Source organism: Seriola dumerili, unplaced genomic scaffold, assembly GCF_002260705.1.
Source record: "Seriola dumerili isolate Sdu_G_001 unplaced genomic scaffold, Sdu_1.0 BDQW01000079.1, whole genome shotgun sequence".
Taxonomy (NCBI): domain Eukaryota; kingdom Metazoa; phylum Chordata; class Actinopteri; order Carangiformes; family Carangidae; genus Seriola; species Seriola dumerili.
Genome location: NW_019174334.1, coordinates 1,529,767 through 1,543,193, shown reverse-complemented (window position 1 = coordinate 1,543,193; position 13,427 = coordinate 1,529,767). Strand labels below are relative to the sequence as shown.

Genomic DNA, 13,427 nt, shown 5'->3' with positions numbered 1-13,427 from the left:
TTAATATAACACATCTTTGGATGACATTAAAATATTAAATGTGTTTAAAAAGTGCTGCTGTATCATGACAAGTGCTTACATGACTGCCATTCACTGGGAAAAAAAAGCTTATTTGATAGTAAAATCTGCATCAATCCTGTTTGTTTCTTTGTTAGTGGAGAGCTACAGTAAATCTTGGGGGACAAAGAGAGGATTACATGCTGGAGAGAGTCCTGGGCCAGATTCATGTTCACAACTTAGATGGCACAAATTGTAGCTCACTGATCCAACAGGATGCTCTCTGACACTGTGTGTGTGTGTGTGTGTGAGAGCTTACTGTATGTAAACAAGCTGGTTACTTGAAGGATTTTTGGTTTTTGGCACAAAAAACCCACCACCATCAGTTCATATCATATCAGAAAGACAAGAAAATAAAGTGAAGAGCCTCAAAAACAAGAAAAACAAATTATGCTTTGGTTGTCCGTTGCAGCTCTCCACCTGATAACATCTGGGATTAATATGAAATCTCAGAGGAATATGAGGTGTTCAGATAAGTAGCCGTGAGGGTGGGGCTCTAGGGACCTACAGTATGGTCATATATATGGAAATCTGTCCCTGTCTGTCTCGCACTTCTTCAGCAGACCTGATGCAATGGCTTTCACAGCCCTCATAGTCTCAGTGCAAGTCGGGCTGATCAGGGATTCGGGCAGGAGGAAGCCGAAGTATCCTGTGTCCCTTAACTCAAACGCAAACGCGTACGGGATCCCGTTCCTGTACGCCCAATCGATAGAGCTGCCTGAGCTGACATCTGTGAGAGAGCAAGAAAAAAAGATTACAACAGTAATAATAGTAGCTCTGTTTGGTTTGCTAATCTTGAGAGATACAATAAACTCACAGAGAGTTGTGGAGGCAGGTCCGTATCTGTACCTCACTCCATAGGCAGAGTACAGGGCTGTCACTGCACTGTGAGCCGCCGACTCCTGGAAAGTGAAAGCAAAAGGTCAGCTCGTTTCTTCACAGTAGGATTTAATATCAGGTTGATTTGGTTAAAAAACGAAGGAGCTCTCGCAGATAGATAATAATGGGTTTATTATTGGTTTGTTACTAAGAAACAAATGTCTTACCACACAGCTGAAGTTGGGGATAGTGGCATACTTGTAGGAATAAGGGTAAAGCAGCATTTGGGCGTAGGCGTGGATGGATATGTATGCTCTGACATGCTTCTTGTGCTTACGCAGGAACTTGGCGACGGCCTTGACTTCGGGTTCCGATTCAGGAAAGGGACCACAGTAGGTGTCGTCACAGGGATGAGAGGAGGCACCCTCATCTGGGAGTGGGTAAAGGCGAGCAGAGGCTACAGTCTTATGATTAAAACCCTCAAAGGATGCATTAAGAAACAGATCTGGATGTTCAAATCTAATTTTTGCTCAAATTTCTATCATATCTTTAAAAAATGAAAGAGCTTGGGCACCGTGATGTGGATTCAATATATTCTGGACCCAGTCCAGCTACGGTGACTATGCAGGCAGTGAGAAGACATAGAGAGCAATATTGTGGGGGAAAAACTAATGCAGACACAGATTGAAATCACCAGTCACATCATAATGCCAAGGATAACAGAAGCCAAAGACAATACAGCTCCAAAATGTTTTACAGAGAACCACTGACCCCACTGCCAAGACCTACCAAACAGGAATAAATGTTTCTGGATGCTGTGATGTTTGAGGTTCTGACAAGCACGCTGCCCCCGTCTCTTCCTCTAACATACTACATTAGCACTGTTTGTGCTTCGAACAGTGAACATCAGTGCATGTGCCCTTGTCCGATGTAAACGAGTGACGCAAAAAGTAAACATAAACCTGTGAACGAGACCGTGACTCGTTCTGAAAGGATTCACTCAGAGAAGAAAAGAGCACACTGAAACAGATCCTCACATGTAATGAGTGTCATATGAATCGTGCCGCCCGAGAACCACACTGTTTTTACAATCTTAAACACAACTAGAAAAGCTCTGATTTAGATACGCAGATAGCCAGATTTTATGAGCTAATGTTCCTTTGGGGACGTAACACATGGTACTTCAATCACTCTGTTTTGCAACTCACGTTATATCTCTGTATGTCTGTCTGTACCACATAAATCTTTGCTGTGTTCTCAGAGTCCTCCCGGAGTGATGATGATTCAGCAGAACCCCCCACCCCCCACCCCCCCACCACCAACCACCCAACAGACACTAAATGACATCAAACATAGACTTTTGTCACCACACAAATATTTTATCCACAGCTTACACCCATTAATAGACAGGAAAGACTACATCAGCAACAGACTACAAGCAGCCTTGCCAAGCTGCAGGGTTCGTGTGTGTGTGTGTGTGTGTGTGTGTGCAAACTCACCACACCATTTCACTTTCCAGTTTCTGTTAGCGTCCACACCTCGGCAGTGAAACTTGTGATTTTTGGACCGTGTTTTCCTCCAGAACCGATCCTACAGGGAAAATAAAAAAGACACTGTCACTGTATGTCCACTTACTGTCACACACATCCAACAAATACAGTTCTCTGCCAGCTCCGAAATAATCCATCTGTCACTCACTGAGCCTCAGTGGGTCTGTTACTAACAGACAGATATGGAGACAGTGAGAGGCAGTTTTCACAGGCATTACTTTCACTGAAGTATACATAGATACTCATACAGAGATAAGCGCTGCATAATGACAAAGAATACATTATCTCTCTGCTATTGGGTTTTTTCAATTACAGTATGCATTCATATCTTGTAGGAGCAATGAGTTACCAGTTTTTATCTGAATACTGAACCTGAATGAAATAAAGGGATTTCTCCACTGAGCCCTGCATTCTGCAAAGTATCAGAATAATATAGTAAAATGCCTAAAAAAAAACAAAAAAAAAACAAACTAGCTCAAAAAAAATTCTGATAAATGCTGTTTGAAAATGAAAGTGATCAACGGTGAGGTATTGCATAAGTAGAAAGTCCCTAATGTACCGTGGTCCAGCTGAAGTGATATCCATCCACATTGAAGACAGGCATGATGTAGAAGTTGAGCTGGTTGAGCAGTCGTCTCATCACTGAGTCATACTGGTATGAGCTGATGGCCTGTAATTATAATATAAATCAGTATGATTACACAGTTTACTAGACCACACAGATCTAGACTGAGGTCTAACAATACAATTATATGTCATTAGTATGCACACATTGTTTTTTAAGATTTTATAAGCTTATGCATGTTCATTATCTCAGTTCAATGAATGCACCGCTCTAGTGGCTTAATACTAGTAGGAATGAGGGCTGGAGAGAGGAGATCTAGGCACTGATCTAATGCAGCTTAATACCTGCTCATTAATCAGACTCAGGCCAAGGTTAATGTGAACAAAGATAGCACTCTGACCTCCGGTGGCCAACCCGAGCTACTACATCACAGTGAACTCGCATTTAGGGGCATGTGTTTGGGTTAGGGCATCTTTGACTGTTCCCAAATCAAATGTTTTCCCTTGTTTTTCCCCCCCTTATTTACTTTTATGTAAATCTGTTTCTGATTTCCTGCTGCTTTTCCCTCCTTCCTTCACTCAGGTCCTACTCTCTCCTTTTATCCTTGTTTGAAGAATTGCCTTCTGAACATGTAAGTCCATATAATGACCAAAGGTTAATTAGTAATGTACTTTGATTTTTGTCTCTCTATGATAAGATAGAAGTAATCCATCATTCAGGGAAGTGTATGCAAACAGAATGATTCTAGAGCACAACAAATCATTACCTTATTACCTTTTTTTGTTTATTTTTTTAGTATAGTTGAGGTTCATAATGCAAGAATTCCTCAAAACAGGCCACGACTCAGTGCTTTAAATTGATATTCATATAGTTTCCTTTAATTACCAGAATTTCCTGGCAGTCACTGTGTTACAAATCCCACTCATCTGGCATTTAAGTACAAAACGAGCAATTAAAAGGTTCTTGCAGTTAATGTTTGACTCTGGTCGTGTACCGTCCACACTTCAGAGGGTACTAACTAAGACTTTAAGGCTGTGATGGAATTCGTGTAAATGTTTTGGTCCATGTTCAACATCTGAACGATAAAGGGTATTCTTAAGTATTTGCATAACTACGCATGACAAGCGAACAGATGTTCATGTTTTCTCGAAGACCGAAGAGACCAAACATCACAGACTGCTCGCTGCAGGCCATCATTCAGGCTTACGTTCAGGAAGGTAGGGCGTTGCTGTAGAGACACTGTAGAAACATGCGATGGTGCAAACCGATACCGTAACTTCAAACAATGATTTCATTTTCAAATTTGTAGGCTAGGAAAAACAAGACTACCTCTTTGACAAACCACTGGCAGAAGGCAGGTCCGATCCACTCTCGAGCATGAACTCCGCAGTCGATCCACACGGCTTTCTTCTGGGGACGACTTCTCTTTCCTAGCTGACAGGAGACAAGAGCTGTCAGATTTACAGCAGCATGTGTATGAAGCTGTGTTTTGTTTTTTTTAAGTGTGTGTCTCATGCCTTCGCTCCTACCTGAAGCACATACAGCGGTCTTCCCTCGTATGATTTCCCAATGGAGAACATTTCAACCAGGTCTGGGTTGGTTCTGTTCATCTCAAACATCCAGCTCTGGATCTTCAGGGCAGAAAATAATTTAGAATGTGAATCCAGGAATTGTTAATAAGTTTTTTTTCAGGAATAAATATAATATTTCAAAGCTGGATAGAGTTAAAAACTTTCTAAGATGCTACTGTTTTTATGAGTGTGATGTGTGATGTTTGTGTATATGCTCCGGTGCGTCAATTCGTGTGAGGTTCTGTCTTTGCCTTCAGGATGCGTCTGCACAGTCACACATTAGTGCAGACATTGTGTATGTGTGTAAGTGTGTGTGTTTTACAGTGGAGGAGAGGATCAAAGCTCAGAGCACTAAAGATTTAATGTAGGCTCTCGGGATGTGTGTGTGGAATTCCTGCTGCTTCGTAGGGCCTGACAGATTCATGAACCGGGAGCATGATCGACCTGGGAAAATAAACACTCTGAAGCCGTGAAGTGTCTGACGTAGAGTGAGTGTCTGTGTGTGAGAGCACGAGGTTGTGGGAGAGCGACCTGTGGAATGGGGTAATTGGGAGTTTGAGAGCACCTTAGGGAGGTCGTTTTGTTTGCTCTGTGCGTGCATTAGATTGGAGAGCAGAGGAGAGAGAGGGATAGGTAAGGTAAGATGGTGGGTTTTGTTTTGCATCTACCTCTTCCAGAGAGTGGTAAACCTCGTAGTCATACTGAGACTCTGACCTCCGCTTGCGAGAGGAGCGATATCCTGTCTGCTTTTCAATTTCCTTCTGCAGATTGGAGATAAACACCCTGTGGATGGGGAGAGTCGGGACACTTACGTGGATTACTTACTTTAAAAAAAAAAAAAAAAAAATTTCTTCTTTTGTACATATGTTCGCACCTGTTCTTAATACAGAGATTCTTGTGACAAATGTCATAACTATTGGTCAATAAATCTTTTAAAAAGGCTTTATAGATCAGTTATTAAAAGCATTTGGGTTGCCAGATCATGAAAAATAGTGTGGGTCAGGTTATATATCCTCCTCCAGCATAGCATAGTCTGTCTTTTAGCTTTGTAATTTATCTCAATGGATTATTACAAAGCAATACATCATGATTATATACAATACACCAATATTCATGACTTACTGAAGCTTATATGGAAGTGAGTAAGCAAATACTACAGAGTCTGACTTCATAAGAAGTCATCCTGCACTTATTTTACAAATGTTAGTGCAGGGCTGTAGGCTTACATTGTTCCACTGCAATAATCCAGCAAATATGTATTTTATTTATTTATTCATGACTGTCCAATTAGTTAACAAAATGTAAAAAAAAAAAAGTAATACCAAAGCAAAACACCCTGCGTTAGGTGTTAAAGAGGAAGACAATGTTAAGATAGGGGAGGATAAAAATGCCAAAAGCTTTCGGTGAAACGTGACAGATCACAAAGGGGGTTTATAAGATGTTTCACAACCTGAAAGCCTGAATGTTGTGACTGTTCTAATGGATTACTTATTGCTCATCTACAAAGTATTGATGAATGATTTAATTGCCCTTAATAAAGCCTGTAGTTGCAACTTACAAACACTTTGATGGTTTTTCTATGTTGTGTGTTTGTAAGCAAAATGTTCTTGCTGTCACAGTTTGACATTTGCCAACACAAGTGACATGCAAGAATATAAAATCAAAATAATACAGATATTCAAATTTAATATTTTGTAACAGTGGGTCCCTAATGTCAATATATTCTAACTGAATGTAATATATCTACTGAGTGTTGAGTATGAAGTGGTGGCGCAGGGGGTCCTGGATCTACTGTTGACACATATCTAATGTCAATTACACAGCTGTTCTCACTCATCCTCTTCTATTCCAGTGTTAAACCAGATTTCCACATCAGCACTCACTCTGTCTGATAGGACAAGCGATACCATTTATGCCGCTGCTGCCTACCAGCAAATAAAATGTGTTGAAAATGAGCCGAAACCATAATTATCACCATCATTATCTGTCTAAAGACTTGTTTCCTGTCTGATCAGACCCTATGCCTCTTCACATCCCACGCCAACGTAAAACAGATGATGTGATCTTTTTTCACAGCAGCTATGTGGGCAGCCATATTCCCCTAAAATATACTTCTTCATAAGCTACATGTACGTTTTTATCCATAACTACTTGAATAACGTTTTAAAAAGTCAGATTAAAAAAATGAGATGTTAGAGCTCTCGAAAATTCACCCTCAAAACCTCAACCACCTTCCAAAGACTGTGTCCCCTGCAGTGTAAACCATTTTTTGAAAAATCCTAAGTCAATCAACAGAGAGTAGAAAAAAAAAAAAAAAAACTCATCCTCAGATCTGCAATTCCTCCCTCAGGACAGAGATGACAATGGAAGTCTAGCTTCAGCCGCGGCTGCTTTGATAAAACTCCATCATTTCAACGTTAATTTTGATGAAGGATGGGGTAGAGAGATGAAAGGGTTGCTCTTTGGAGCAGACTGGGAGACAGGCTCTGATGTGCTGTGTGTATGTGTGTGTTTATGTGTGTCCCAGCTTTGAGGAAGTGTGAGGTCTTTTGCATGCTAACTGCGGCCGACTCTGCATGTGCAAATCATATATTCTGGATAGGGGAAAGCTGGGTAATTGCAATGCCCAGCAGATGTATCGCTGGGTGTAAAGGCTTTGCTTTGCTAACAAAATCACCCAATATGTGAGGGTACACTAACGAACATGCATGTGCACTGCAGTATGTCTCTGCACCTATGGCTCCTGGTCTTTCCGGTCTTACCGATAATCAATATCTTCCTGCTTTAAGCGTGCACGTAGGTCTCGCGTGTTGTTGCGTTTCACGTGGACATCCACGGTGGCGTTGTGACAGATGAGAGAAACACTGTTGGGCTGCCAAAAGTCCACCTACAGGGACACAACAAAGATATCAAACCATAAGTTACAGTGAGGTATGAGTGGGAGATGTGGATGTGAATCCTCTGTCATGATATATGTAATGTGTATGTATTTTTACATCATAATATATCAATATATTTTACTTCAAAATGTAAGAAAAAACCTGGTGACGTGATCCATCTCCAACAACATTAAAAAAAAGTTAAAAAGAAAAAATTTAAAACACATACTATACTGTATATTATGATATAGTTAAACATCCCAGAAAATCAATTGAGAAACTGCAAAAGAACCAGAAATTAATGTCTATTTTTGGCTGATCCAGTAAATGAAATGAATGTATTTAATAGACAGAAAACACTGAAACTCAAAAATCATCAAAAAACACAGTGGAGTCTGCAACTTACAGAAAATTGTCTCCTCACTGATATTTGTACTTTAGATGTGTGTCATTTGATAATGCTAAACTAAACAAAACTAAAGCCCAAAAGAAAGACCTTATTATCTCATCTGCTGGGTGTTTAAAACAGCACCAGACATTTGTTGATGATGACCAAATTGTTTTAGTCAGACCTTGACAGTTTAACCTTCCTCTGGTCTCTACCCTCAAGTGATGAAGTAAATCAGGGGAATCCTGATGACTCCACAGCGTTAATGGGACAAAACACACTCTGCCGTGTCCCATTAACCAGCAGCGAACGGCCGCTTCACTCTCCGCTGTTTGACCTCATATTAGCAACAAAAATCCTGTCTTTCAGCACTTGTTATCAGGCCGTGATAGTCCGGTCTGTTAGCTTTAGCTGAAATGGACAGCCCATTGGCCGATCGTGCTGGCCAACCAAATAAACACAGACACCATGTGGCAACTGTGATAAAACAACAGAGGAAGAGAAACTAAGAGAAAGACAAAAAGAGTATTTTTGAGTAAACTGGAAAAGCACTGATCTACAAACGACACACAGAGAGAAGAGATAGAGGATACTGTACATTCAGGACGTTCACACACGTCTGTGTTTGCAGAGATGTGTGTGAACGTCCTCAGCTGGCCTTCATTTCCAGCATGGGGGCAGAGACACGCAGGCTGGCACACATGCTTGTTAATGTGTCAATTGGTTTAATGGTTTACAGAATGCATACCAGATTTCATTTAACGTTCTATAGAGCTCCAAGGAGTGGAGAGCCCTCAGCTGGAATGTTTGGTGCCCTTGAGTATAAACCGTTCTCTATCGCTGCACTTTTATGGCATTTCCAAATGGTTAAGTACCCCAAAGGCTTCAGCAATGCTCCACTGTTAGCCAAACAAATCCAAAACACATATGCCTTAAAAGCACTAAAACATCTCTGATTAGATAATACGACTCCTCAAAAACAATACCCTCAATTTAAAATTTTATAGCTGTATTTATATATATACATTCTTTGTCTGCTTTATAAATCTTTAATCTCTTGACAATGTGATTTTTCTTTTTCTTTTTTTTTTTTGTGTGTGTGAGTGTGTCAGTGTATGCAGGGTAGCTATTGAATTTGTGTTGTTTTGGTTTTGGTTTTGTAATACAGGCGTGGGCAGCACAAGAAAGGAAAAGTTATAGTTCTATAAAATGAGCTGGCTTATTCCTCGAGGCAGATGTGGTGAAGCTGTAGCTGAGTGTTTATATGTCGAGTAAAAAGAAATCAAGTAGGGCAAAGTAAACAGTTATTGAATGTGTATCGTAGATCTAACCGCTGTATGTTTTCTGAATCACGCCAGCTGTTTTACACGTTTCACAGCCTGATTTTGTTTGTTCTAATATAAAAAAAAAAAACCTTTAAAAAGAAGCACTTCCAACATTTTGGGAAATTTCCTAATTCACTCTCTTAGTGAATAGTTACAGAAGAATATGAAATATGACGCTACAGCTAGCGGCCAGTTGGCTTAACTTACCAAAATACTGGAAACAATAGGAAGCAGCTAGTGTGGCTTAGTCCAAAACTAACAAAGCTACTCCTTTAACAATGCTGTAAAGGACTTTGTGGAAACATGGGTCATGGGTCAAGTGCGAAGAGTACAGAGTAAATTCACCCACTACAAATTCAATGTTTATTCTTAAAATCCTGTATAGCTCAGTCTAAATATAAATGTTAAGTTAAGGCTGTCTCCTCCTGCTCAGAGGAGACAGCCTGCGACGGTGATGTCATCTATAGACAAATGCTGAAACCTCTCCATAATACAGTAATAATGGAATAATTCATATGCAGCAATGACAGCAGCCATGGTGCTTTCGCTAAGATATTAGCACATCTGTTTCCCAGATTTAATCCTTGGAGCATTTAACACAATACTTCAACAGTATGAGCTAAGAGACAGAGACAGTCACTGATTCTGTGTCACTGCTCCCATCAAACAACGTGGGACCATTAGAAATTTCTATTTATGTCAGTTCAGGCGCTGAAACAATAAGCTGTTTTTTGTCAAGTAGCAGCTAATTTCATAATCCATTAATTGTTTAAGTAATTTTTCAAACAAACAAATTCCAGCTGCTCAGTTGCGACGAGCTTTCCTTTGCCGTATGTAATAATAAACTGTGCATATTTAGATTTTGGTGTAATTGTCAGATAAAACAAAACAATCTGATGAAATCACCCCGGGCTTTAGGAAATCATTTATAATCATTACAAGTTGCTGGAATTAACAAGCAACATCTTGTGTCCCATTTTAGGCAAAATCACAAACATGTTCTGAAGTGGAAACGGCGCACAAAAGTGATTATTACCTTTTTGTAGAAATACCTTATCTTGATAGTAGATAGCTTTAGTGAGGGTTCATCTCTGGGCTGTCACACAGTGTGTCCAGGACTGACAGGTTCACTGTAAACATGTATCTGTTCGTGCAGGTCATTTATGTAGATGGGACTCTGTTCAATCATGGTGGCTTTTATAGCTCACCATGCTATTTACCATTTAGTTTGCATCAGTTTATCTAGAAATGCAAAAGGATTTTTCATGGCAATGGGAAAATATTTCACAGGAACAGGTTAAATGTTAAGTCAATCAGCCATTGAGTGCAGCCAAAAAATTTTTTTTTTTACTTGAAGAAATGTGTTATTTTGTTGACGATGGATCTGATTCTTGATTCTTTTGCATTTAGTGTACAGTAGTTATTTATTATTTGACCTCTTGCCTTGGCTGAGGCTGAAAACTTCGACTCTGGCACTGGAAGCATGGCAGTGTGGCTAAGCTACTGAATACACATGTCCACAGCTGTCCAAACAGTCGCTGCCACTGCCTTGGTTGGCCTCGGAGCATCGTGTCCGCTGTCCTTCCATACATGAAACTCAGGCCAGATCCTGACCGGCAGCCTGGCTCTCGCCCGGTTTCCCTCACCGCAAGTCATAAACATTTACTGAGGTCTCTTTTGTCCTCTTCTGTCCTCCTTCCCCCTGCTCAGAGACGTGTTGGTCCTGGACCATTTGACCTGAACCTGGACAGATGCCTTTCATATATGCCGTTCCAAGCTGAAACTGACCACACCGCCTCGGGGCATTTGGCCATGATTTTACACATTCACTCCAAACAAACTTTTATAAAATGTTTTAGTTACTTGTTTAGAGTTCTCATATTTTATTTATTCAATTAGCTGTTGCAATTACATTATGTGCAAGATTTGTTGAAATGGAACAGTTCTTTCAAGAGACTTAATAAACTAAAATGTAATTTTTTGTCTCTGTTTTTCTTATAGTTAACACTACATTAAAATGGTCCTCCTAAGAAATTATGAGGAATTTTCACACCCATAAAGTAAAATTGTGACATGCAGTTGAAAGCTCTGACAAAGCTAGCAAGTGGACCTTGTGTTAAAATGATTTTTTTCTGATATAAGTGGTTTTATTTCATCATAAGATCTGAAGATCTCAGTTCAAAGCCTTCTCCACACTGCCATAAATAAAATTTGAAATCTGAAGTGTAAAAAATACCAGAATCTCAAATATGTGTGTATTGTAACTGCTTTTAATGCGAACCCGTGAGGTTCCTGAAATCCCCAAACTCCAAGCAGTAGCTACAGCCCCTCATTGCCTGCTATTTTATTATGATGAAAATGAATGAATTACACATACTCTCCCAAACTATGAGAATTAAAAGGGCAGTTCTGAATTTTTGATATATGGGGGCTGTAATTTACCTGCTGCTGGGGGTATTCAAGCTTGGAGATCTGGTCAGTATCAAAACATATTAATTATTCCATTGAGGATTAGCACATTATGTTCTAGCATTGAAGTTAATCACCGAATCATTTCTGTTATTCAAATATATCTCAAAAAAGAAAAAAAAAATCTAAAGTTAGACTGTCTTCCAAATATTAGACTGATTGATTTATTGATTTACACAAAGTAATGACATGAGGCTGCCTTTTCAGGTTCTTTCCTCTTCTCTTCTCTATCGTCTTTGATCCACTATTCATTAGTTATTGCTGGAAAATTATCACCAGTATCACACTAATATTCACAAATATGCTTTGATCTGTCAAAAGCACAATTGCTCTAAATGCACCGTTCAACTGCAGACAGATGACAGTACAGGAAGAGCTGGGTTTTTTTTTTTGTTTTTTTTTTAATCCGCTGTTCAATCAATTATTCAAAGAGGTTCTTTGCCTCTTTGTTCAGTTGAGGGCAGCTTTAGAATTGCATCATGCTTCTTAAGCTTTAGAAACAATCTTTGCAAACTATAACAATGTGCAAAGGAAGGTCATACATGCTCTGAAGGCTGATGGGTAATTACTCCCAAATGAGTTTGGGAAGAGAGGCAAGGCCTATGTGCCCTCCTGGGTTTCCCCCTAATTTCAGTATCTTTGAAAACACATGTTCATATAGTTTCTTAACTTTAAGATATCCAAGCATTCAGTAAGAAAAAAATCTCCTGTATTTTCCTCAATTTTTCTCTCAGGGTTTCTCACTGAAATGAATACAGAGCATCCTATCAACAGTATCTCAGTCTCACAGACAGGGAATACGTCCCGACTGTGACAGATGACCACGCTCGGCTGCTCGTCGTCGCTCTGTTTTGCCTATCTCTGTCCCCAGCCCTCTGTCACATCGACCCCCCCCACCCCCGCGTGTGGGCGGGTTGGTGAGGGTGGGGGGGGATTGTTGTCACAGAGTGAGCTGGGGAACAGAGATAGGAAAACAGCAGCGACGACGAGAGCCGAGCGGTGGTCTCTGTCACAGTCGGGACGTATTCCCTGTCTGTGAGACCTGAGATACTGTTTGAATAGGATTGCTCTGTATTCATTGTCAGTGGAGAAACCCTGAGAAGAAAAGATTGAAGGAAAATCACTAGAGATTTTTTTTTCAGCGCTCTCTCTCATCTCTTTTACTGAATGATATTGGCTTTGTTATAGTTCTTGTAAAAAAGTGTTTAATGTAAGACTATAGTTCAAAGTCATGATTGGGTTCGATAAAAGATAACTAGGGGTGAGGATGGAGGGCGCGGGATAATCCCTAGCAGCGCACATACGCGTCCTTGTCCCCTCTCCTTCCCATAACCTCACTATGTGGAGAGTTTCAATATACCGCATCAGCCGTCAGAGCATGTATGACCTCCTTTGGACATTGTTTTCAAAGCTAATGGCAATATTGACAAAAGAATTAGTTGATTCTAAATAATACCGGAAGAATTTAACGATTATATGCATGATTTGTCGCTAGATTTCTAAAGTCAGGCCTAACTTGTACAACAGAAGAGGCGGAAGAAGTACCTGCATATATGAATCTAAGTTTGATTGAGAAACAAGCGGAAATTAAAAAAAAAAACAAAAAAAAAAAACCCAAGGTCTCCTGTATCTGTTCACTCTGTCTGTCCACGTTTGGAACGGTGCATTTTAGATTGGCCATTGTAGCTTGTTGATACAGATCAAAGCATATTTGTGAATATTAGTGTGATACTGTTGTGATAATTTTCCAAGCAATAACTAATGAATAGTGGATAAAAGACGATAGAGAGAGAAGAGGAAAGAA

General features: G+C 40.0%; 1 protein-coding gene across 1 annotated transcript in view; it reads right to left on the bottom strand.

Annotated features, from left to right (window-relative positions):
* Nucleotides 1-572: 572 nt before the first annotated feature.
* The window catches only part of cpa6 (carboxypeptidase A6), a 23,794-nt gene continuing 10,939 nt past the window's right edge, over nucleotides 573-13,427 (bottom strand). Inside the window, exons 3-11 of the mRNA XM_022744225.1 lie at nucleotides 7,325-7,449; nucleotides 5,231-5,345; nucleotides 4,521-4,622; nucleotides 4,321-4,425; nucleotides 2,986-3,096; nucleotides 2,376-2,466; nucleotides 1,104-1,306; nucleotides 875-959; nucleotides 573-787 (exon numbers count right to left, since the gene is read on the bottom strand). Coding sequence (XP_022599946.1) covers nucleotides 573-787; nucleotides 875-959; nucleotides 1,104-1,306; nucleotides 2,376-2,466; nucleotides 2,986-3,096; nucleotides 4,321-4,425; nucleotides 4,521-4,622; nucleotides 5,231-5,345; nucleotides 7,325-7,449 — 1,152 coding nt within the window. The remainder of the gene's footprint in view (nucleotides 788-874; nucleotides 960-1,103; nucleotides 1,307-2,375; nucleotides 2,467-2,985; nucleotides 3,097-4,320; nucleotides 4,426-4,520; nucleotides 4,623-5,230; nucleotides 5,346-7,324; nucleotides 7,450-13,427) is intronic.